This window comes from Carassius carassius, chromosome 41, assembly GCF_963082965.1.
Source record: "Carassius carassius chromosome 41, fCarCar2.1, whole genome shotgun sequence".
Taxonomy (NCBI): domain Eukaryota; kingdom Metazoa; phylum Chordata; class Actinopteri; order Cypriniformes; family Cyprinidae; genus Carassius; species Carassius carassius.
The window spans coordinates 14,210,307-14,236,994 of NC_081795.1; the positions used below are offsets into that span (position 1 = coordinate 14,210,307).

The 26,688-nt window shown below is 36.4% G+C and overlaps 3 protein-coding genes across 3 annotated transcripts; 2 read left to right on the top strand and 1 right to left on the bottom strand.

Annotated features, from left to right (window-relative positions):
- The first annotated feature begins 3,931 nt into the window (after nucleotides 1-3,931).
- LOC132123098 (synaptotagmin-like protein 2) lies at nucleotides 3,932-12,654 on the top strand. The gene is made up of 9 exons (XM_059533638.1): nucleotides 3,932-3,993; nucleotides 5,754-5,970; nucleotides 8,054-8,205; nucleotides 8,313-8,433; nucleotides 9,253-9,319; nucleotides 10,069-10,165; nucleotides 10,266-11,075; nucleotides 11,713-12,299; nucleotides 12,619-12,654. The coding sequence occupies exons 2-9, from the start codon at nucleotides 5,870-5,872 to the stop codon at nucleotides 12,652-12,654; spliced, it is 1,971 nt and encodes a 656-aa protein (XP_059389621.1). The 5' UTR covers nucleotides 3,932-3,993; nucleotides 5,754-5,869.
- On the top strand, nucleotides 12,262-18,650 carry sytl2b (synaptotagmin-like 2b). Its single transcript, XM_059533235.1, has 12 exons — nucleotides 12,262-14,247; nucleotides 14,861-14,953; nucleotides 15,214-15,261; nucleotides 15,396-15,490; nucleotides 15,580-15,678; nucleotides 15,906-16,075; nucleotides 16,157-16,259; nucleotides 16,622-16,783; nucleotides 17,416-17,509; nucleotides 17,852-17,951; nucleotides 18,052-18,257; nucleotides 18,364-18,650. The coding sequence occupies exons 1-12, from the start codon at nucleotides 12,996-12,998 to the stop codon at nucleotides 18,510-18,512; spliced, it is 2,571 nt and encodes an 856-aa protein (XP_059389218.1). The 5' UTR covers nucleotides 12,262-12,995; the 3' UTR covers nucleotides 18,513-18,650.
- A 3,082-nt stretch (nucleotides 18,651-21,732) lies between these two features.
- si:dkey-4p15.5 (zona pellucida-like domain-containing protein 1) lies at nucleotides 21,733-25,280 on the bottom strand. Its single transcript, XM_059533237.1, has 11 exons — nucleotides 24,835-25,280; nucleotides 24,564-24,676; nucleotides 23,867-24,093; nucleotides 23,591-23,775; nucleotides 23,433-23,505; nucleotides 23,245-23,342; nucleotides 22,881-22,961; nucleotides 22,623-22,794; nucleotides 22,380-22,479; nucleotides 22,272-22,292; nucleotides 21,733-22,166 (listed from the first exon to the last, which is right to left on the bottom strand). The coding sequence occupies exons 2-11, from the start codon at nucleotides 24,664-24,666 to the stop codon at nucleotides 22,060-22,062; spliced, it is 1,167 nt and encodes a 388-aa protein (XP_059389220.1). The 5' UTR covers nucleotides 24,667-24,676; nucleotides 24,835-25,280; the 3' UTR covers nucleotides 21,733-22,059.
- Between the last annotated feature and the right edge of the window lie 1,408 nt (nucleotides 25,281-26,688).

Below are 26,688 nucleotides of genomic sequence, written 5' to 3' on the forward strand. Positions count from 1 at the left end.
TCTTGAGTATGTTTGTTTTATTGTCAGTATTAGTTTTTCAGCACAACATGGTGGTTAATCATGTACTAGTCTTTATTACTTATACAAACCCAATTCCAAAAAGTTGGGACACTGTACAAATTGGGAGTAAAAAAAGGAATGGAATAATTTACAAATCTCATAAACTTATATTATGTTCACAATAGAATATAGATAACATATCAAATGTTGAAAGTGAGACATTTTGAAATGTCATGCCAAATATTAGCTCATTTTGGATTTCATGAGAGCTACACATTCCAAAAAAGTTGGGACAGAGAATTCAGATTCAGAGAATCAAGAACAATCTCTGTGCGTAAGGGTCAAGGCTGGAAAACCATCCTGGATGCCCGTGATCTTCTGGCCTTTAGACGGCACTGCATCACATACAAGAATGCTACTGTAATGGAAATCACAACATGGGCTCAGGAATACTTCCAGAAAACATTGTCGGTGAACACAATCCACCGTGCCATTCGCCGTTGCCATATAAAACTCTATAGGTCAAAAAAGAAGCCATATCTAAACATGATCCAGAAGTGCAGGCATTTTCTCTGGGACAAGGCTCATTTAAAATGGACTGGCAAAGTGGAAAAATTTTCAGTGGTCAGACGAATCAAAATTTTTAAGTTCTTTTTGGAAAACTGGGATGCCATGTCATCCGGACTAAAGAGGACAAGGACAACCCAAGTTATTATCAGTGCTCAGTTCAGAAGCCTGCATCTCTGATGGTATGGGGTTGCATGAGTGCATGTGGCATTGGCAGCTTACACATCTGGAAAGGCACCATCAATGCTGAAAGGTATAGCCAAGTTCTAGAACAACATATGCTCCCATCTAGACGTATCTTTCAGGGAAGACCTTGCATTTTGCAACATGACAATGCCAGACCACATACTGCATCAATTACAACGTCATGGCTGTGTAGAAGAAGGATCCGGGTACTGAGATGGCCAGCCTGCAGTCCAGATCTTTCACCCATAGAAAACTTTTGGCGTGTCATAAAGAGGAAGATGCGACAAAGAAGACCTAAGACAGTTGAGTAACTAGAAGCCTAGTTCCTATTCCTAAACTTGAGCAACTTGTCTCCTCAGTCCCCAGACGTTTGGAGACTGTTATAAAAAGAAAAGGGAATGCCACACAGTGGTAAACATGGCCTTGTCCCAACTTTTTTGAGATGTGTTGATGCCATGAATTTTAAAATCAACTTATTTTTCCCAAGATATAGCTTATCTACCAATAGCAACCTACAAATTATCATTTGTATTCAATTAATCTAAATAGTACAGTTCACTCAAAAGTCATAGATTCAAAACTTTGAAGCTTAACGGATGTATAAAAATGTTTGATAGACTGGAGAGTTTGTACTCACTTGCCTCTTTACAGTGTGTGAAATCTACCCATTTCGAAACTGTACTCCTACTTGTTAAACATAAACCTGGTTAAACTTGTTCTAATATTAACATGTTAAAGGAATATAAAAGACTAAATGTGTATATTTACTTTACTTAAACTTACCAGGAAATAAAGTAATGTATATACCCATGGACTTGTTGTGTTCCTGAATCCTGAATCTGTTTTGAACTAACTGATTTGGCAAATTATTCAATGATTCACTCATAAATACACTAATTTGTCGCCATCTATTTGTGTACTGAATGTTACCTGAAAGAAACACTGAAAGTCCCAACCATTAATGCACAGACTGTCTGGAACAAAACAGACAAGCCAAGCGATAGCATCAAAAGTCCCAGTGCTGTTGTACATCAGCATTCACTGAACAAAAAGGGACTGAAACGAACCATAGTATAACAGCAGTACAGGTGCTGGTCATATAATTAGAATATCATCAAAAAATTTCAATAATTCCATTCAAAAAGTGAAACTTGTATATTATATTCATTCATTACACACAGACTGATATATTTATAATATTTATATTTATATAAATGTTTATTTCTTTTAATTTTGATGATTATAACTGACAACCAAGGAAAATCCCAAATTCAGTATCTCAGAAAATTTGAATATTGTGAAAAGGTTCAATATTGAAGACACCTGGTGCCACACTCTTATCAGCTAATTAACTAAAAACAACTGCAAAGCCTTTAAATGGTCTCTCAGTCTAGTTCTGTAGGCTACACAATCATGGGGAAGACTGCTGACTTGACAGTTGTCCAAAAGACGACCATTGACACCTTGTACAAGAAGGGCTTGACACAAAAGGTCATTGCAAAAGAGTCTGGCTATTCACAGAGCTCTGTGTCCAAGCACATTAATAGAGGCGAAGGGAAGGAAAAGATGTGGTAGAAAAAAGTGTAAAAGCAATAGGGATAACCGCACCCTGGAGAGGATCGTGAAACAAAACTCATTCAAAAATGTGGGAGAGATTCACAAAGAGTGGACTGCAGCTGGAATCAGTGCTTTAAGAACCACTACGCACAGATGTATGCAAAACTTGGGTTTCAGCTGTCGCATTCCTTGTGTCAATCCACTCTTGAACAACAGACAGCATCAGAAGCATCTAAAGACAAAAAGGACTGGACTGGTGCTGAGTTGTCCAAAGTTATGTTCTTTGATAAAAAAAATTGTGCATTTCCTTTGGAAATCAGGGTCCCAGAGTCTGGAAGAAGAGAGAAGAGGCACACAATCCACGTTGCTTGAGGTCCAGTGTAAAATATCCACAGTCACTGATGGTTTGAGGTGCCATGTCATCTGCTGGTGTTGGTCCACTGTGTTTTCTGAGGTCCAAGGTCAACGGAGCCGTATCTCAGGAAGTTTTAGAGCACTTCATGCTTCCTGCTGCTGACCAACTTCATGGAGATGCAGATTTCATTTTCTAACAAGACTTGGCACCTGCACACAGTGTCAAAGTTTCCAGTACCTGGTTTATGGACCATGGTATCCCTGTTCTTAATTGGCCAGCAAACCCGCCTGACCTTAACCCCATAGAAAATCTATGGGGTATTGGGAAGAGGAAGATGCGATATGCCAGACCCAATAATGCAGAAGAGCTGAAGGCCATTATTAGAGCAACCTGGGCTCTCATAACACCTGAGCAGTGCCACAGACTGATCGACTCCATGCCACGCTGCATTGCTGCAGTAACTCAGGCAAAAGGAGCCCCAACTATTGAGTGCTGTACATGCTCATACTTTTCATTTTCATACTTTTTAGTTGGCCAAGATTTCTAAAAATCCTTTATTTGTATTGGTCTTAAGTAATATTCAAATTTTCTGAGATACTGAATTTGGTATTTTCCTTAGTTGTCAGTTATAATCATCATCAAAAAAAAAAAAAATTTATAAATAAACATTTAAAATATATCAGTCTGTGTGTAATTAATGAATATAATACACAAGTTTGACTTTTTGAATGGAATTAGTGAAATAAATCAACTTTTTGATGATATTCTAATTATATGACCAGCACCTGTATATTACCGGAAGGCTCGTGAGTTAATGGAAATAATGTTGTTTGCACAGACTGCCTCTGAATTACTAATCACACACAAATTAAATAACGTATTAATATTATTATGCAGATACGTTTTAAATAAGATGGCCACATATGTATCCATCATTTAATAGGTTTGTAGATAAATTATGTAGCTAAAAACAAACAAACATAAATATAAATAAATGTATGTAAAAAGACAGAAAATTGAAAAGTGGAATATAAACTATTTAAATGTTTGCATGTAGAGCCAACATTATACTGTACATATTATTTTGGAAACGCGTTTAATGCGTTAACGTCACGCGTGAAATACCCCCTCCGTATATACTTCTGATTGGAGCGTTCTGTCTTGTCGCGTCGCGTCGACTGCTCAAACTCAGTCTTTGATTGGTCCAATGGAAGCCGACGTCAAGACTCCGTCCAACCCTGAGAGACGCGTCGCTCATTCAGTGAAGATGGGTTCTGTACCTACTGCGCGTCAGTGAGGCGCTCCAGAAGTTCTGCTACGGAAACAAGGTGAGCTGAAAAGAAATTAATATCGACAAATACCTGGCATTTTGTAGGCCTATGTGAAGATTGTTTTAGCACTGTGGAATATATTCACCAGCATCTAAAGTTTTAAGAAATACTTGAATATATTCTACAAGGTTGTCACTGTTTTCGGTCTCGAGTAAACTTCATGAAAAGTAAAGTGTTGATCGATGGACTGATATAAATCATATATAGCTGTATTTACACTGTATTTATATTACGGGGTAACTAATCTCCGGTTGATTTTGATTATTTATCGAAATGATTCTGATATGAAGATAGTGACAGGTTCTTATGTTCTCTCGAGTTCACCACTGCATAGATGTTGCACTGATGAATGAATGCAATGCATTTATGACGATTAAATATAAATGCAATACGGAGGATTAATGCATTTATTAGAAAACAGCCTAATAGAAAAAGAGCACATGAATCCCGAGACAGCTGTGATTGTATCACTGAAGACAAGAATAGACCACATTATCCTGTTTTTAAAATTCAATTACATGTCTATAAGTTCAACAAATAAACTCCTAAAGCTCCAAGTGCTTCTTGAGGTTAAACTATTTTACATATCCAGAAAAAAAATATGTATGTATATATATATATATATATATATATATATTTTAAGATAAGTGGTTGCAAGCAATTTATTTTGAATAAACAAAATTAGTTGACTAACTTTCATCAAAATTTGTTTATTTAAATATATCTAAAATACATTTATTGTAACCACTCAGCTTACAAAAAATTGTAAGTTCACTGAATCATTTTTTTCAGTGTATCTTGTTTATTAAAAGTGCAATTTATCTTACATTTCATAAAATGCTGTCCAACCTAATGCAATTTGCAATGAAGAGCCTCATTTGATGAGTCAGAAACCCTTTGGACAGAAACAGGATTCAGGATGCGACATTACAGCATCCAATCCTGCAGATCAACCAGCATGTTAAGTCCATTACTCATGTGCTCTTGATGTGATTTTAATAAAAATAAAAAAATACATTCATAATTTCAGACTTGAGTCAGACTCTCATTAGAGAATATGTATTTTTGTTTAACTTCGTTATTAAGCTCCTCACCCATGTAAAGTATTTACATTTTCATGTTAGCTGGTTGTTTGTATAATGTTATGTATTAGGCTGCCTATGTAATTTCTTTGAGGCTTGTGTTGTTCCAGGTAACCCAGAGTAAATAGTGTTTCAGTCAGCTGGTTTCAAATATTTGCACTGTTAACGCGACATGCTGGTGTCTTATGCATTAAATATGGTCATATGATCACGTAAGCAAACATTTTTCTTAACAAATGGATTCAGGTGTGTTTTTATTTTTTGGTGCATAGAAATAAACCAATAATACTAATAGAACATACTGAAGCCATTATCTGACATTTTTAAATGTGATCAACATTATGCAATTCATGTTCAATGGAAAAGGTCATCATTTGGTTTAAATGTGCTCGATCTAAAGGTCTGCCCCTGCTCATAGTCAACTGACAGAGCCGTCACATGTTTTGTCCAATCTCAGAGTTCTCTAAACAGGCTCTCACTCAACTTCATTGTGCATTTATTTAGAATCAAATTTAATTCCAAATTATATCAAATTCATCATACAAATTGGCTTACATCTGTCCTTTCCATTAAATAAATGGCTAAATAATAATCAGATTATATTTTCATAGAAAAGCCACTTTATCAGAAAGAGACTAATGGAGAAACTAAGATGTCTAGGCATTCTCATTTCAGGTGCCGTGATAGAGCATAATGAAATGAAGGTGATTCAGAAAGAACAAGAGATAGCAGTGTGGACTCTGTGAGTCTCAGTACTAGAGTCCCCAACTGTGAGAAGAACAGTGGTCATCATGATAGACCTGAGCCACCTGACCGAGGAGGAACAGGAGATGATTGTGACGGTTTTAAAGAGGGACGCTGAGTTGAAGAAAGCAGAGGAGGAACGAATCAAGTAAGACTGCTTCACCAGCATAAACAAACCTTTATATGTAGGCTAAATGACCTAGCCTGGTAATACCAAACTCTGCTACTTCGCTTTGCTTCGTAGAGAGAAGCGAACTGAAATTGAGCGGAAGTACGAAGTCTGACATAGGCTATAAATGAAAGTTGTAGCTGATATCAAGCAGTTGCAGCAGTGTGATATGCTATTATTAATCAATTTTAAATAGTATTTTTTTCTGTCTTTTATAATGATTATAAATGGCATTTTATGATCTCACATCGACTGAGAGATTACACTAACTGAATATTCATATTTTTTTAAAAACACATCTTAAAAATATTTTGACTGAAAAATTAACTGCAAAAAGCTTAAAGGTGAATAAAATATTAGGAAATCTGAAATATAGTTTCCCTTATACAGTACGTTCACAAATTTGAACTTAAAATATACATTACTCTTCAAAAGTTTGGGGTTAGCAATTAATAATTTTATTCATCAACGTCACATTAAATTGATCAAAAGTAACAGCAAAGACATTTTTTAAATGCAAAAAAAAAAATACTAATTTGAAATTAAAGCAGCACAACTGTTACTTAATCATCAAATCAGAATATTAAAATAATTTCTGAAGAATCATGTGACACTGAAGACTGGAGTAATGATGCTGAAAATTTGGCATCACATGATTAAATTACATTTTAAAATATATTACAGTAGAAAAGTTTGCAATAATATTTCACAGTATTACGGTTTTAGTTTATTTTTGACCAAATAAATGCAGCCTATGTGAGCATAAGAGACTAGAACTTTTGCACATGTGGTAATTTTTACACATATCTAATGAAATACATAAAAATACAATGTGAAAAACAGGACATTAATCCACAGACAAACAGTAAGAGGTTCACCCACATGAACGCAGTTGCACTAGCAAATTATTTGTTCTCAAGTTTAATGCTTTGAATGGAGACTGGAAGTACATGAAAGGAAGAATCCAGAATCTGGTCATGTCTGGGTGATTTCCCTGTGGTTAGCCTCAACTGTACTCAACCTTATATAAAAAGATTAAGTCCACCCTTGTGGAATAATTGTCTTGGCCTTTTCACCTGACCAACATACTTTGCCCTCCTTCAAAAGTGAAGATGTGTTCCAAACACATGATTTTAATCAAACCATTTTGAATTACTGCAAACACTCACAATGTCTTTATTAAGCTTGTTTTGAAATTTTAGCTATTTGTAGCATTTCAAACAAGTCATAGAATAAATATTATTTTCGACCTTTTGAGCTGTTATTCTTAAGGAATCATTTGATAAATCTCTTAATCATTAGTGTCTGAAATACAGCTACTAGGAATATGGATAGTACCTAAGCACCCATTATGAGAGATTTCTTGAGTCAGTTCTTGAAGACAGTCTAGTGTATGAAGAATGTAATTAATTTAGTGAAGTGAAGTGAAGTGACATTCAGCCAAGTATGGTGACCCATACTCAGAATTTGTGCTCTGCATTTAACCCATCCGAAATGCACACACACAGAGCAGTGAACACACACACTGTGAACACACACCCGGAGCAGTGGGCAGCCATTTATGCTGCGGCGCCCGGGGAGCAGTTGGGGGTTCGGTGCCTTGCTCAAGGGCACCTAAGTCGTGGTATTGAAGGTGGAGAGAGAACTGTACATGCACTCCCCCCACCCACAATTCCTGCCAGCCCGAGACTCAAACCCACAACCCTTCGATTGGGAGTTCGACTCTCTAACCACCAGGCCACGACTTCCCCATTTAAGAGGGTGAGCTGTGTAACGTAAAAAAGAAATAAAGTGTAATGAGGTAACAACATTTGGAAAGCTCGGGCTGGAGCTTCCTTTTTTTTAAATGCATTTAAAACAAATAGAAAATTTTGTGAGCAAACAACCGAAGATGTGATAAGTGCAGTGCATTATGTCCTTGATTGCTGATGGAGTAAACTAATTTGCGGCCTATAGAATGCATGCTGACGTAAGACTATATTAGGTTAGATGCATGTTACTGGAAACTGTTGATGACTTTGATTTTTCTCACCCAAAGTTGAACCTCTCATTTGATTACCAGACAGCTCCAGAGAGCCATCCCAGAGGAAGACAAACGCAAATTTATGTCAGGGGAATGGTTCTACAAAATGAAGTCACAGAGACACCAGGACAGAATTCATGGCTCTGAAATCATCATGGCATCGATGAAGCAAAGCAAACCCTCAGTTGTCGGTGAGATCAAAAAGCCATTAGACAACTCTAATAGAAATCTTACTTAAATGCTTTGTTAGCAAGCATATCAAACACCAGTAAATATCTCACTATCCTCATATATGCAGAGTATTTAACCAAGTCGTGGGGTGGCAGATCTAGAAGCATCAGCCGAAAGGACAGTGATGGCATCATGACGTCACCTAAAGTAACACAAACTACTGAGTCTTCAGAGGAGCTAAAGAAGAGGTAATGCTAGATGTTTATGTAAAAAAGCACAGACATCATCATCAATGGTTAGGGTGGCCATTCGTGCCATTTTCGGAGGACACGTCCTGGCCAGGATTTCTATACATCCAGGTTATGGCTTTGGTTTCCTGTTTACATAATGACGGTAATGATCACTTGACCAAAAACCTGCAGACGTTGTACGTAAATCGACCAATCATGGTGCGTGTGAAGGTGGGATCTACAGAGAACGGTCAAAACGATGCAAATACGTGTACATTTTATTGTTGGACTGGAAAGCAGCACTGAGCAGACTGATCTGTGTATGACAAGAAGCCATTGGTCTGTGCAGTGCAAACAAAGCCAAAACGTGGATATTTTTGGCAATATAGAAATCCTGGCCAGGACATGTCCTGCGAAAATGGCACGAATGGCCACCCTATCAATGGTTCAAGTGCGGTGGGCATAATCCTACACTGTATATTTAGACACAGTCATCTCATCGAGTAGCTCTGTATTCATCAACTTATCCAGAACAACAGGAGTAATAACTTTTAACGTTTGCTTTTGGTTTGCACTATGTATGCAACCTCCACCCCTCCCTGGGGCTTTGTGTGCTTTGCAGGTGTGGATATCTTATGATTTCAAGATCTTTATGACTCGACAAGGATCAACAGAGGAGTGTGCACGCTGTCCTTTTAAAGTGCTCTAAGGTTTAATTGATCCTGGTCACTGCAGGATGTCTTGTAGAACTTAAGTCCAAATCAGTGGGATTTGTTTTCTTTTGTTTATTATGAATGCAAGCATAAAAATGCAATTGCTATTTGTTTTTTAAATTAGGGAAAATGGAGAGATGTTAGAGGTCCAGCAAGAAAAACTAAACATAGGCATGAGATCGCCATCCAAGGTATGTAAGTGGTCATACAACTTGCCATATCAGTGTCAACTGCCTTCACCATTGGTGTATATCCTTGGGAAAAACACTTAAAGGGGTCACATCATAAGGAAACAAAATTTCTAAACATCCTCTCCAGTCCAAATTGACCACTTATTAAAAATGTGTGAAAAAGATTCCTACTGAACTCTCATGACTAACTGTTGTAAAATAAATACATTAACATATGGCTGCCCACATTTAAACACTGACAACACCTTAGGGAGGATAGTTCCTAAATATAACACAGGCTTTGCAAAGAGGCTGTTACTGAAGGACGGGGCAGAGCAAACAGTTAAGTACATTGGACTCATCAGCAGACCTGCAGCTTGTGTGTAAACAGATCTGTTTCTCATGTCATATGCTACCAGGATGTTAGGTGTAGAAGGATAACAATTTGGTAATTTCTATGTATCAGAGAGAGGGTGGAAAATGGTCATGAATTTTATGTAAAATTTTATCATTAAACTTCAGTAACACTACAGGATAAGGAAATAAATTAAATTTGCTTTATAAAAATGTATGATATGATCCCTTTTAAGTTCAGGTCACTAGTGCATGAAACTGAAGTGAAAGTCAATATTAGATGACAAATAAATTAATATGGCCTCAATAATCAGTGTATTTGTGCATAGTTGACCTGTTAGCAATCCACTGTGCTGCTCGCAGCAAGTTTTACAGGAATGCTAAGCTGTTATCTTTGTCTCTTTACCTGGTTCCAGCCAAGGCACAACCCATTCAACGGTGATCCAACAGAGCTTGATTTTACATCAGGACATGAACGCAGGAATTCATTAGACGGAGGCTCTGAATCACAAGGTTTATGCAGCAACTTCTTGTATAATGTTCATTTGTGCTAATAACTTGAAGAAATTTGTAGTTTTGTGTTCTCCCATGCTTACAAGTCTCACATTTGCAGTAAAACTTCAGGAAGCAAGTCATGGTGAAGTTAAAAGTGAGGTCTTTAACATCCCACAAAACCAACCTCCTGGTCAAAAGCCTGTGCCAAAGAAAAGGACCAAAATCAACAAACCACAGAGCTCTGTCTCAGACAGCACCAGCTCTGTGTCCATCCAGAGTGTGTCCACCACAGCAGGCTCAGGTATCAGGTCTCCGCCACCAAGAAGTATCCTCAAACAAAGCTCCGATGAGCCCACTCTCAAGAGTCAACTGCGACAACCAGTAGTATCCCTAAGCTATGTTTACCAAAACAGAAGTCAAGAAAAGGATCTAGAAGAAGCTAAACTTTCTCTGGGTGGTACAGAAGAATCAAGTAGCAAAACTGAAAACATAGGGCAATTTAGCTCTCCTTCACCACTGAAGTTGCAAAAGTCACGTTTACCAGTTAGAGCTTCATCGCAACTGATAAACCCTCCACAAGTCTTACAAGAAAAGCCAAAGATAAAACCACGTCTAAGTCTGAACTCTTTCACAAGAGCAGATGATGGCAAAAAAGTGGAAGAACTTCTAAAACGAAGAGGAGACACAAATAGTTGCCTTCCTCAGACAGCAAGTATGGAATTAGAGGGCCAAAACATTTATGATGAAATTGACCTTCCTCATGAGAATGCAAAGTTCTCGTTGACAGACAACTCTAAAAAGCCACTGGATGAGATCACTGCCCCGCAACCTACACTGCACAAATCTGGGAATCTGGACAATTATATGAGTCCATATCAAAAATTGGAAAAGAAAAGAACTGAAGAAAATATGAAGAAAACTGCTGTTGGTATGAACCACATTTTTTAGGAATGTTTAAGATTTGTTAAAGGTAAAATTCACCCAAATTTGAATAATGTTATTTACCCATCCTTGTGTCATTTCAAACCTGTATGACTGGTAGTAGATCATTTAACAAGCATTCGGCATATGTTTTAGGTGAACTGAAAAATAATGGAAGTATACTGGGTCTCACTTTAGTGCGTAAAGCACCCAAGTGTGTCAGCAAAACACACATTTAGCTTGCGGTTCATTTCCCAAATGCACCAATCAGTTTTAGTGAAAAACAACCTGATATTCAAGCAACTATTCACTCATCCAGCTCTTCACACTGCAGTCCAGCAGGTGATGGAAATGTTCACCCTTCTTCTGCTTCAACAAACCATATGACATGGTACTGCCACCTTTATTGAAAATTCACACAATTGGATATTCATTTTCTCCTTTGTGCATCCACTGCTGTGTTCTGCAGAAGAAAGAAAGTCATATGGGTTTGGAATGACATTAAGGTAAGTAAATGATGACATGATTTTCATATTTTGGTTAAATAATCTTAAATTTACATTTTGTATAATTAAATTATTGCTCACAATAGTGTTGTCTAGATTCTGCTCTGGCCATTAAGTGCTACACTGTTTATCTTACAGATCAACAATTTCCCAGATCCCTCAACATAACAGATACGTTCAACAAGACAGATGCCTCTACTGACTTTGAGCCTGACCATATCCTCCATGTCTTCAATGTAAACCAAGAGACTAATCACTCAAAACAAGAAGATGCCAAACTGGAAGTCATGACAGATGAACATATTCCCACACCTACTGACGAACAAGGAGATTCAGTTGCCAAAGTTCTTGAGTGGTTTAGCAGAAGCTCAGACAGCAGTGATTGGCTTGATATAGAGAGTGATGTCCAGGACATGGAGGACGAAACCAAGATTGATGACATAGACTTTGAAGATGATGTTGATCAGAGAGCAAAACCAAGAGATAATGTGTACTTGATCATACCACGCCAAAGTGAAGAGGTTCCATCAGAAGTCAATCCAATATTTGTACAACAGACAGATTGGGGAAAGGAACAGAGTGTTGATGAGCCTCCCCAGAATTCTCCAAAAGAACGGAGAAGATCTGAATCTGCTTCTTATAAAGAACCTCCAAAACCTCCAAGAGATGGCTCCAAAGAGATGGCTCCAAAGATCCCAGAGGTGAACATTTCTGTAGGTGGGAAAGTTAGTCAAAATGAGAACAGAACAGAGGCTTTTATCAAGAGAGAGGGAGAGACCAAAGTCAAACTGGAAAACACTGACATCAAGCAGACTCAATATCAGCCACAAGAAAGAACAGTTGCTGAAGAAAACCAGCAGCCAAAGATTTCAAATTTAAGATCATTCTGGGAGAAAGAAAAGACTTGTCCAAAGATTTTGATTGGCAAATCTAGTGAACCTGCTAAATGGGAAAACTTCATCACTAGTGATATTAACAGAAAGCCAACTAAAAGTGTAGAGGACAAACATAGAAGTGAACGAAACTTGAATGTAACATATCCAGGACATCAGAAAAGAAATAAAGATGGGGAAGATTTAGACCTTGATCATGTTGGAAATGCCAATACCACTTATAAACCTCAAGTACCCATTTTTACAGATGGCTCGAAACCATCATTGATATATGGTAATCAGAAGACTGACCAAATTAGTGCAAGCTCTCCCTTGGAGAAAGATGTTACTCTTCCACATATAAAATTATCTTCGCCATGCCTTGACCGTGGATCCTTGCTAGTGGGTCAAAATGGTGTTAGCAAGGGAGGCACCATTAGCATCAACTGTGCAGATCACACCACTCGAAAGGAATTAGAGGCAAAACCAAAAACCGCACCAAGGACGAATCAAGTCCCTTTTGTTAAGCAGAATTCCCAGCAAGAGAATATGGCAGAGAGGATCAAGCAACTCAAGTCCTTCTGGGAGAAAGAATCTAGAACATCAGCAGCAGCAGCTCAAAACAGATCGACTACTACTGCTCGACTGAACCAAAGATTTACTAAATCTGAGATTGATCTCAGAAAAATAGGTACTGAGTATGGTGATTATCATGAAGATGTTGAGGACAGTACTTCAGCCAGAGGTAGACTGTCTCCCAATTTCTCTGTGCATCCGCTATGGAAGGATAAAGCAGTTGTGACAGATGTGACAGATGGTATGAGAACTTTACAGTTTAAGAACCTGCGTGACTTCTGGGGAGGATCACCTACAAAATCTGGTCAAAGGTCACCGGTTCTTGAAAGTGGAAATCAGAGATCATTAAGTCCACAAAGTCAAAATGAGAGAGCCAATGTCAAAGACTTTGTAAATGAAAGCCAGAATAACAAAACTTCCTCACCAGCCAAAACTAGAGTATTCCACTCTCCCTCGAAGAAGAGGATTATGTCAAGACAAGAATCTGGATCAAAAACCGGGCCGTCACATGTGGTCTCAGGCGAAGCAATCTCCTATGGACTTTCTCATTCTATTCAGCAACAGAAAGGCTCTCAGACCTCTTCAGAAGCCACAATGTTACCTAAACCTCAGGTTGGCCAAGAGTTACAACCAAAACACAGTAGAAGAAACAGCAAAGGCAGTCTAAATGGAAGACCACATGCCATGCGACGTGGCACCAGCATGTTTTCTGTGAACACTGAGGTTGAGGAGCAAAGCCAGGACTTAAATCTTCAGTCCAGGAAGTCCCAGGGCACCAATCTGCAACGGGTTAAAAAGGCACCAGAAGCCATCATCACACAGTCCAGGAAAACACAGGAAGCTTGTTATACCCTGCCAAAAACTTCCCCAGAAATCTCTTGGAGAGAGAGAGACAAAAACACTCAGAGAAGGCCGTCACGTACTCCAGAGGATTCTGACTCTCAACCTTTTGCTAGATCCTTTATTCCACGGGACTACCAGCATTACCTCGGCATCACAGAGGACAGAAGTATGTACACTCCACCTCCAGTTACAGAGCAGGTTGAAGATTTTATCTGCACTTCATTTACATCATCTCCAGAGACCCACCACAGCTGTAAGTGTTCCCCTGTGAAAACCAGTACTCCTGTACACGGCTCCTCCATCCTACAAGCCATGAGAGGGAGCCTGGGACACCACTCAACCACACAAACTGATAGAAATGCCACTAAGGGGAATTTAAACCGTGAGTTCCGAGCTTTTTCTTTTACTATACTCCACAGGTTTCACAAACTTTTTTTAACCAAGGACCCCCTTCATGTATACTTGGAATGCAATATTGGATGAAAGTATCTGTCGGATGCATACATATAAATCTATAAGATATTTTTCAAGCATTTTAGAGGAATGCTGTAGCTTAAACAGTTTTATCAACTGCCACGTGTGAATCGTAAATCTGTTTACTTAGAAAAGTAATAATACACCTCTCCTCATCAGATCACACAGTCTGAGGGACAAACTACATGCCAGAGTTTAATACTTAGGTTTAGTGATTAAGAAAAAGTTTTTAACCATAAGTATAAGCATGAAATGTGTGTGCAGTCATGAGAGAATTATTAACTCGATTTAAAAAGACTAAATGACCCCAATCTTAATCTACTGACAAATAAGGGATATATAATTAAATCAGCATTGTATTACAATTTCTCACGGCTTCCCTTTCAAGTGTCAAAAACTAAGTGCTCACATTACACAATAGCACAAGAAAAGGGAACAAAAGACCAGCAACATTCTTCTCGCTTCTTGAATAAATTTTTTATACTTCTATAGAACCAAACTTACACTGTTAAATCTTACAGGTGAAAATGAGAGTCCCATTCAGAAAGCCTTGAAACGTGCTTCATCTAGACCTGTGAACCATAAAAGCATGGAAGACATCAGCACTCTTCCTAGTAAGCATCAATCCTCTCTTTCATGTCAAACACTTTTAAAACTGTGTCAGACTAACATTTATATATTGTTTATCATTAGTTTTAGTACTACATCCATATTTAGCTCAGAGTATCCTTTCAGAGTTTACTTATCACGCAGTAGCAGCACAATGCTTCTTCCAGAGTACACTTTATTTTTTGGCTCTAAATGGAGAGTATAGGTGACAACAGAACCTGTTCTACCTTTTCCTGTGTTTTGTCATTGTGATCTCTTCCCTAAGGACAAGACCAACAGCAAACACATGACTACATGCAGGGCAACTATGATGGCAAGTTTTAAGCTTATCTTCTTGATATGTTTTATATGCACTCATTTTGTTGACATCATATTTACACATTCATTTGCTTTCTATGACATTGGCAATTGCTCTGAATCTCACTCACTCCTGATGTCTTGTTGAAGACTCCAGCACACTTGTCCAGACTTCCTTTGCCACATCAGACCCAGTGCACCTGAAGCAACTCAGCAAATCAGTGCCCTCATTCCTGCAAAAAGAAGTTGGTTTATTTGTCTTTTTTTTTGTCTAAGATAATAGTCCAAGTAACAAAAAATGTGTGAAGTGTCTGCTACTGTCCTGTCTTTTAAGAGTGATGGAGGCGAGAGTGACTCCGAGAGCAACAGTGTACTACAGTGGAATAACAGACAATTCACTGACCTCAGCTCTGGATCCACCTTCCTGTCATCCGTATGTTCATATTCTATATATATTATATACAAAATTATTTACCAGGTTCATGCATAATATATACGCCATACTCTTATAGAAACAGAACATGTTTTGCTTATGTATGCCAATTAATTGTTCACAATTAGACCCAAAAATTAGCTTAGAATGAAAATGGGTCCAATTTAATTTGTTAAGCACATTGGTGTACTGGGAATTATTCAGTACTGTATTTCCATCATCCTCAGGTTAGCGGCAGTGTTGTGAGCGTGTACAATAGTGTCTACAGCAGTGTTGACATTCAAGGAAGCATCCAGTTTTCACTAAACTATGTGCACAAATTGCGGGAGTTCCACATCTTTGTTGTTCAGTGCCAAAATCTGGCAGCAGTGGACATGAAGAGGAATCGATCTGACCCGTAAGACTGCGATCTCAGTACCACCCACCCTTTCTCCTCTAAATAGAGCCCCCCCCCATGGATAACTTGTTCTTTTTCTAGGTATGTTAAAAGTTGCCTCATACCTGATCCTGCCAATCTGGGAAAAAGAAAAACTGCTGTGAAGAAGAAAACACTGAATCCTACATACAATGAGATTCTTAGGGTAAGAACATCACTGATAGAATAAATCAGGGCTAGTTATTGCATTTTTCATGCATTTAAATGTTATGCATTTTTTAATATGATTTAATATATTTGCACATCATATTTCACTTTGTTGCATGAATTGCTTAATGTTTCATAATTATTTTACTGTTCATACCGAGCTGAAATGTCTATAATAGGCTGTTTAATGGCAGATTCCATTGTGACAACATGCCCCGCTACTGGGTGTGTTCAATTTAGTGTAAAGTAATTTACTTCCAGGCTATAATGGCTGAAATGCAGGCCACAGTGCCCCCTGTATGCATTAAATCAAATGCCTAATAATCTTAAACTGTTCATTTTATTATTTGATGCCTACAGTACAGAGTACGAATGGAGTACCTGATGTCCCAGGTGCTCAACCTTTCAGCATGGCACAATGACACATTTGGTCGTAACAGCTTTCTGGGTGAGATAGAGCTTGACCTCTCCTCTTGGGATTTTAATGACAAAGAGTGGAAGCTTTTACCTCTTAAACCAAGGGTATGAATGTGTTGATCATTTCTCTTATGTGGCACTTGTGATATACAGCATTTTCAAAGTTCAAATACTTCATACACCAACACATGATCTCTTACTCTAATGTTACCTGGACTTTATTATTATTTTTGGTTTACTAGTGCAGACTTTCATATTGTTCCGAACACAGAAACTTTGTCCTAAAATCAAAACAGGTCATCCTGAAGCTTAAAAAAAAACCTGTGCCAGTCATACACTACGTGATTTATTTATTTTTTATTTATTTTTGGTGAAATCTGACAGTACTAACTGAACAAAAATCTGCAGATGGGTTCTTACAGCATCTAGAAATAACTTCAAATTGGGACAAAAATACTGGAGTATGCAGTTTCTGTGCTACTAGTGTCATCTAGTGGAACTAAAAAAGTAAAGCATGTTTTCAAACATCCTTTGCAGACACCCTTTTCACTCCCCAAATTAGGACCAATGAAAATCTTTTCACACCCTGAACAATAATTGAATAATTAAAATGGTCTGAGTACATAAATCTATATAGAGAAAGAGACTTTCAACCAGTATAACAAGAAATGTGTTTGGAAAAAAATTACATTTTTAATTGAATAATGCCATTATTTTTATTTTTGGTTAAATTCCAGAATATTTTCTCTGAGACCACGAACAGCCTCCAGCCATCTGACTTCAGAGGACAGATGACACTGGCCATTCGTTTCCTGCCACAGACTTCCCACTGTAAGGCTTCACCCTTTACAATCATTTACTATTCACAATAATTCACATTAACACACTGTAAAAATTATTTTTCAAAGTTCTAAATAAATATTACTGGAGTAAGTTTTACAAGAAAAAAAAGTTTTCCTTCTTCAATTTCACTTTTAATTCAATGATTTACTTGTTATTTCTATTTTTACTAGCAATTTCTGAGTGAAAAATGTTTCCTAGACTTGGCAGCTGAACTGATATACTGAAAGACAGCACATTATGTCACAGAAAAAGTCAAATGTCAAATATTTGTCATATGGTCGTTGCTAATGTTTCTTTCTTAAAAAAATAAATAAATTAAAAAAACCCTAGCAAAGAACATTCCTGACTCTGGTGAAGTGCATATCTGGGTCAAAGACTGCAAGAATCTCCCTCTCATCAGAAGTCCAACTATTGACCCATATGTAAAATGGTAATAATAATAATAAAAACATTTTATCATATTACAACTGCATTGCATTATAGTTATTTTTCTTGAAAACATCTGAATACTTGTTTAATTGTTTGCACAGCTTTGTACTCCCCGACACCAGCAAAAAGAGCCGTCAGAAGACTCGGGTGCTGAAGAGAACCGCCAACCCTATATTTAACCACACTATGGTGTATGATGGCTTCGGGGCAGAGGACCTGAAAGAGGCTTGTGTGGAGCTTACTGTTTGGGACCGTGACCGACTAGCCAATCACCTTCTCGGAGGCCTGAGACTCTGCATGGGCACAGGTGCGGTCCAGTTTTGGATGTTTACGCGATCTATAAACATGAACACATATAAAAGACATATTAACACAAATAATTATGTGCATTTAAAAGTCAGTTTTGTGTACAGGCAAGAGTTACGGAGTACAGGTGAACTGGATGGACTCTACAGCAGAGGAAGAGGCTTTATGGAGGAGAATGATGGAGTCTCCCAGTGAATGGGTGGAGGCCATGTTACCACTGAGAAGGGTAACAGCAGCCAAAAACACATGGAAATGAGATAACAGGGACATCTTTCAAATAATATATGTCCACATAAAATACCTAGCATTTGTTATGACATATAGTATAATAGATTATAGTTTCTGCCGCCATGTTAACATGAGTTTCGTTACCATAGAGTATATAGATATCTGGTATCTGATATCTATATAGATATCTGGATGTATTTATTTATTATCACTCCTATGCATGTTCAGTAGGACAGAACAGAGATCAGATCGAACCTTCCCACGCAAAATGGAAAATGCCAATAACATTTCATATGAGATAATTTACAAATTTCAAAATGTTTTCAAAATGTGTCTAGAGGTGAATGCTGAGGTGATTTTTTTCCTAATGTAATCTATTTTTTTTAAAAGGTTGCAGATTTATGTAGCTAAGAAACATCCCAAATCGCATATCTTTTGATTAAAAAGACCTTACTGTATTTATTGTTGTACTGTATATGTTCAAGACTTCAAAATAAAGTTTTGTAGAAGGTTGTTAAATCAGTGCTGAATAATTATTTGAGAGTAAAAAGTAAAGGCCAAGGCCTTGGCAAAAGCAAAAAAGTATTAAACAAAAAAAAAGAGAAAGATGCAGAATGTGTGTAATATAACAAAATGTGTGAGAGAAAAGAATTGTTGCCAAAAATGTGCAAAAAGAGTGACTGCTTTGTTTGTCAAATATGCCTGTACTAACATCAAAGCTCGAAGGGATACTGTACTACAAGCAAAAAACACACCTAATTAAATAACTTATAAAAAAACCAAAAGCAAATAAATGATCAGAAAGCTGGTTCACCATGCTGAAAGGTTTTTTTTTTAATCTAGCTATATCAAAGGTATTTGTACAGTGGCAAATTTTACCACACTTTATCACTTTTGCATGCACAGAATACCCAAATTAACATACCCAAGAATGCAGCACAGGACTTCCAGAACAATGCAATTTTAGAACCTGCTACCTTGTTAGTGAAACAATTCTGGATACAACTGTTTTTAAGCCAATCACCTAAAGATGACTGTGATTAACCACACTGAATCAACAGTCATAACAGAGAAAACATTTTTTAGTCAGAATAAATGGTTATTTTATAGTGGCTACCCTGACCCATTGAGATGAGCACCTTTGTCTGGAACTGTATCCTGGTCACTAGCACCACTTAGAGGAAAGAGTGCTGTTTACCTTCTGCTTCTACAGTTCAGAAACACAACATAATCTTCATCCATTTAAATAAAAGGCTAAATTAAGACATTTTGAAACAAATAAACTCATTGAGGCAGTGCTGTATTGGACAATGCATTTAAATACAATGCATCACTATTGAAATCTGGTGAACGGAGGAAGTGAGACCAGGTCATGCTCACAGAACAAAAGCTCTGGTGAGACCGAAGAGAGAAGCAGAGCTGTCTGAACATGTGTACACTGTGCAAGTGGCACATAGGGCCACTCTCTCCTGTCTCAAAGGACTAGATGAACAGCTTCAAGTTCCCCACACTCTTTCAGAAAAAACAAAAAACAAAGAACATGTGCTCCTTTGGGAGAGAAAGATTTTGTACTGAGATTGACAGATTGCATAAATGGATACACAAAAGTGTGACATTAAATGTTTGCCCTCTTGACCCATATTCTGCATCAAGACATAAAGTCAAAATTAATTATTCAAATTTTAAACACAAAGTAATTTGGAAACAGACATTTGAAATATAGAAATGTTAGCTCATAAACAAGTTTGATGTAATATTTGGATGCCTTTGATAAACATCGACTGTCTGAGATCATAACAGAAGTGTGAGTGAGTGAGTGAGTGAGTGAGTGGGGTCAGGGGGCACGTAGTGGGCGGGTCATGCTTGTCATGTGACACTGCAGCCACGATAGCACTGTATAACTGATATAGGCTTATGTTTTATTTATTTATTTTTCCTTTTTATTCAAAACCATTCCAAACGTGCTAACTATATAAGGAAATATCTAGATTCTCAAATATATGTGTAAGTAAACGCGTTTTGCACCTTTATAGATTGTTATGTGTAAGTAAACGCGTTTTGCACTTTTATAGATTGTTATTTGATCAATAACTGTGGTTGGGCAAAGCAGACTAAAAGTGTAATCGATTAACTAGGCTACACATAAAAATACGACTTTTTACTGAAGTACCAGATATGGGTGTCATGCCACAAAATATTTTTGATATGACTGACTTTGTATTTAATGTGAATTATAAAACAATATTGTAAGTTATAATTATAAGACTTTCATTTTACAGAGAGCAAAGAACATGATCAAATGTAGTCAAATGTACATTATCAGTCAGTCTAGTGAGAGAGAGTTCAGGTAAAAACTCTCATTAAAATAACTGAAGCGGTTTACATTGTGAAATGAATATCTTTGTGATTGTCAAATATAAAAATTATTCGGCTATTTTTGACCGTTGCAACCTGCATTTAAAATCAATTTGGCTCAGAAATCTGAAGGTGCACTTTGAATGGCATGACTCTGAGTGGGGTTATTTAGTAGGCTACAGTCTCTTCTTGTTATTTATTTATTTTTGGTCTGGAGGTAGCAATATATAAGCAATATTATATATACTAGGGATGTAACGATGTACCCCGAGCCGGTTGAAAATCGACAAAAATAGCCCATGTGACGATTTAAGTTAGTCATTATGTTAAATACTGCACCTTTGATTGTATCATGGTTAAAATGCAGAAAGAGCACAGGCAAAGCCTTATTTTGTTTATATGAAGAGGTTTCTTTTATTTTGTATTATTTATTATTTTTATTTGAGATTTGTTTTAAATATGTAATTTAGATTTGTTATTTGACATATTTCAATTTCACAAAGAAATGTGCAGCGTTTTGTCTGGGGGGGGGGGGGGGGGGGGGCAGAAAAACAATGCATACATTTTTTGTGCTTCCGTAGACTTAAATGGTGACGTGTTTCGGGAACATTCTATTTTCTCCATTGTAGATTATTGATTTAGTAAATCCAATATATAGTTTATACATACTTTCATTGTGTTATTTAATGAATTTATACATTACAACAATACAAAAAGTGGAAAGGAAACTTATAGAGTAGCTACACTGTCAGTCAAATACATGTTTAAATTGTGATAAATACTAAAATACTTAATACTTTTTTGAGTACTATTGTGCAAAATTTTAAGCTGTTAACCTAAATCCTAACATTCAGTGATGACCTGGTTGAGCGAAAAACCCGGATGACAAAGAAAGGTTCTAATATTTTTATTCAACTTTAAACGTTAAATTGTTACATTCATAGGCCCCAAAGCAGTTTTACATGCATTATAGACTTTTTCAAAAAATATGTAAACTACATAGTGAATAGGTTTCTTTTGTCTTGTTCTCATGGAAAATCATAGAACAAAAAGAAAATAAAAATTACAAGACAACAGTCTATTTACCTCATTAAATTGGAAAATAGAAGTGCTAATAACTGACACACGATAAATGTTCTCACATTTATGTAACAGGTGAGATATGTTCTAAGAAACGTTGTTCAGTCAAGTGATAAGGAATTCCCGAATCCTGATGTAGATCACTGTGCAGGTCCTGATGTAGACAACCAGTTAAATAGAAAGAAGCTCAGCAAGCCAGAGGTTATTCCAACATACGTCAGCTGAGGGATGGATGCTGATGAGGTTACTAGATAAAACAAATCAATATTATATCACATCATAATAGAAGAACATTAATAGAACTATTTAGATAAGGTTTTACATGAGTTCATTAAAATGAGTGAATTCTTACGTCTGCTGCTGACAGGGACACCTGAGGAAGAAGCTGAAGAGAATTTGAAATCAGTACAAATCAATTACTTCAGTTATTTTTATACAACTACTATATGATTCTTCATACCACTGTCAACTTTGGTTTTGATCGGTCCTGAGGAGACAGTGGCAGCCACAGATGTAGAGTTGAACTCTGGAGATTGTACTTCTCTTTTCCTACGGCATTTCTACAAAAACACACACAGAAAAGGTCTGATGAAATCTGAAGATAACCAAAACCACGTGAGTTGAGCTGAACTAAAAAAAATCTAAAATGAAGTGAACATATTGATTATTTAAGTTCTGTCATCAGATAAGCACAATTAGTTACCGGAAGCAAGGAGGAGCAAGTGGAGTTCTCACAGAGTCGGGTAGCACAATGCAGGTAGAAAGTGGAGATGGACAGGTTTTTGTGTTCCACAAAGCGGAAGGCCTCGAAGGAGAACTGAGCTACCTGAGACATCCCATTCCAATCAATCTTTGTCTGGGCGTCACGAATACACCTATAAACAACAATAAGATGGGATTCTCACAAGAGAATTAAAGTGTCTTCTCAACTACTCTCTTTTAATCCGCTTTAATGACTCACCCAACAAAAAGATCGTAAGAGGTGCTGGTGGCTGGATATGGGCTTGTCGTGGCATAACAACGGTCCAGCAACACATTGAACCTTTCAATACACAAAAAGACAGACAATTAGATGTGATGATTTGTGTTATTGTTATATTGAAATAAACATTGCTCGAAATAAACCTGAATTAAAAAATCTAATATAAATATTGGATGAAAACCTTTACGTTTGACTAAATGGCTAACTAAAACTTATATAAAAATAAATCGAGTTCAATTGAAGTACTATAAAACAGAAACGCACACTAGCACAATAACTGAACTTAAATTGCAAACTGAAAAATTGTAAATAATACTAAAATAACACTAGAGAGAATTCTTACTTGTTTGTAAGATTTGTTGCCTTGACCTGCACATATATGCGAGTCTTTAGCTGCAGCCCAGTAACTGGTATCTGGAGTTTGGTAGAATAGTCGGGCGTCTAAAAAACGTTCAAAATAAAGACAGGATTTCATGAAAGTTGTATTCACTGATTTATTGAGCAAGTGTCATTTCATGAAAAGATCCTTACACTGAAAAGACCCATGCTTAGAGTACTGACAAATGTGCCATTGTTGTCTTTTATCGCTAGACTCACTCCTGACCTTTTGGCACAAAGAGACACTTTATCACAAAAGTTAGAGTACAGAAAGCTCAACCGAGAAACTGATTCTTGGGATTTCTACTCACACGCTGAGCTCAGTGTTGTTGACTAAATACTGCAGTGGATACAGACATGAAAACTGGTACATCAGTTGTTGCCTGTACGTGATGGTGCTGGTGCTGGGATCCCAGGAATTGATTAATCCCGACACATTTACGGACTGGATTTGGGAGAAGTCTGAGAAGACTCCTGATCCCACTTGACTTGTAATCTAACCAACAAGCATGCCAAACAAACACATTATTGAGATCTGTAGGATTAAACGTTTCAAAGTTGATTGCTTTAAAGTGAAAAGCTCTTACGTTCATATTATTGCCACAGAGGGTGAGCGCCTCCTGAGAGATTGAGAAGTTAAACAGCAAGACGGGAGGATTGACAGTCCAGTCCGCTACTCCATAGCAGGATGGGACGTTAAACTTAGCATTGAGTGCCATTAGTGATTCGTTGTATCCCCCGTAATACATTGGACAGATGAGAACTTTTAAAGACATGGTATTGGTTCCACACACCACTGTTATATCAGCGTTTTCTGAAAGATATATAAATATTCGGTTACTCAAGGTGCTCCTGATATTTTTGTATTTCTTTTCGGCAAAAACATTTGAATCTTTTTCTAGTAAAATTGTCAAAATATCCTTTAAACAAGATGCATGTATTTGAGAAGCTAAATTTTCAATGATAATTTTGTAAACAATTTTTAAAATGTTTAAGAACAATGAGAATTTGTCCCAATCTAACTTTATTTTTTAATTTACTTCACTAGCTGACTTTTTTTTTATTTCTTCTCTCTCTCTCTCTCTCTCCCCCTCTCTCTCTTTTTGCCATGTAAACATAACTATAAATTACAAATAACAAAATATATGCTCTGAAACACTTGCTTCTCAAGTAAATGTATCATTTTCTCACAATGTTTAGATCAATTTTATTGGTAAATAAGACAAATCTGATTAAGAAAATGATCTTTGCAGTGAATCGTGAATGTAACGTGCGAGCACTAACCTGCCGGTCTGTACGTGGGGTGAGTGAGGCATGTTTGGAGACCCTGACCTTCACACTGTAGAAGAAGGCCAGCAAGACACAATAGCTGGACTATTCTGATCATCCTGAGACAACTAAAGAAGACAAACCAACAAAATAAATTAATATCTTATTAATTTACTTATTAATATGAGTACACTTAAATACTTAAAAAACGGTCAAAAAAGTATTATAAAGAAGCAAACATTTGTAATGCCATCTAAATCATTTTAGAGAACAAAAGAAGCATTACCTTTTGAATCGGCAAACTCTTGATGAGTAACTTCTCCTTCCTTTCTTGCAGATTCAGTATTTATACGGACGAGATGGGTGTGAGAGAAAACATGACAAAAGACAGGGCAACACGAGCCTCTCCAGCGATCTCTCCACTGATATCTATTCAGAGTAATTAAGTTTACAAAACTGTTCTGTCATCAATATTGTTGACTGAACAGATAGGTCATAGAACCACACCTGAAACTGGTACATGGAAATAAAAGTGTGTCAGGACTCTGTCCTGATTAAGGGCTTAAGATTTCAATTCATCCTGTTCAGTCAGGTCAAGTAAATCAACGGTTCAATAATACAAGTTTACAATACCATTGTAGGATTATACATTTAGACAATGATCTCCTTAAACATGTAGAATGTATCGTTTTTACAAATTTATTTGTGTTTTAAGGTTCTAAATTAGAATACTTATTCGTAATAAAATAATTAATTATAATTTAGTTTCATTTTAATAGAAATTTATTTATATATATATATATATATATATCTTTTGTGCTCCCACAGAAAAATAAAGTCATACAGGTTTGGAATGACAATTTTTGGGTGAACGATCCCTTAAAAATTTTTAATAAGGGTATAAGATAGTTTTGGATACAAGAAGAGATTTCGATACAAAAGAAACATAACATATTTGATATAAAAGATTTTCAGATGTATAGTATAACAAATATATATCTATATGAGCTGGGTAAATTACATGAAAATTGTATTCCAATACGGATACTGATTGCAGATTACATGACAGAAATTGTAGTTAGTAACGTAATCCATTACATTACACATTTTAGGTTTTATGATCAACACTACTTTTTTATTACTTTTTGATTAAAAGTAATAAAAAAAAAAAAAAAGTTTTGACCTAAATTGTTTATCACATTGATTTAAATGGAATAATCGTGCACCGTATTGATCTAAAAATACGAAGGAAAAGAAAATATATATTTATTGTTATTATCAACATGAAGTGCATTAAACATTACGTTAGGTCAAGGTTTCCCAAACTGGGGTTCATGAGGGAACTGTAAAAGAAAAAAAAAATTATAATTAAAATATTTAAAAAATAACAACATTAAAAAAAATTATTTAGAGTGAGCATGCAAATGTGTACTTAATAATTAAAATATTTATTTTAAAATATCTGGGGTACTTCAAGTAACATATTAGGTGAAAGAGGTTCGGCTGACACAAAAAAAGATTTTTGGGAATCCCTGTGTTATTTACATTTACATTTACATCATTTAGCAGAGTTTGTGCATTTTAATGTTTCAAAAGACCAAGCTTTCCAAAGACATAGTAATAGATGTTTAAATAACCTACTGAGAGATAACTGAGTGGTCATCAGTAGCTGATGCAATGTTGACATGTTGAGAAAACACTTCTTAAAATTTAAATGATTTTTGTAAACCCAGTGGTCAAATGCTGTGGCCTTTCAATTTTCTGTGTACCTGACTAGTGACTGATCTTTGTGTGAATGTCAAAAAAAATTATTGAAGATTTTCTGAATGTATATAATTAGGCTATATTACAAAGGAAAACTTAAAAGACTGAAAAGAAGAATTAGGGAGAATCAATAAGTTATGAATAATTTATTTCTGTGAATAAAATGCAATTATGTAATCCTTGAAAAAGTAACTGTAGTCAAATTAAGAGTATTTTAAAATGTAATTTAATCTAATTACAAGCACTTATTTTTTTGGAATTTGATTACATAATCAGATCAATACATATAATCAGTTACTTCAAACTCTGACAGCATGTATAGTCAACTTAAATTGTGCTTCCCAATATGTTTTACCAGGGCTTATATGTTTGGTGG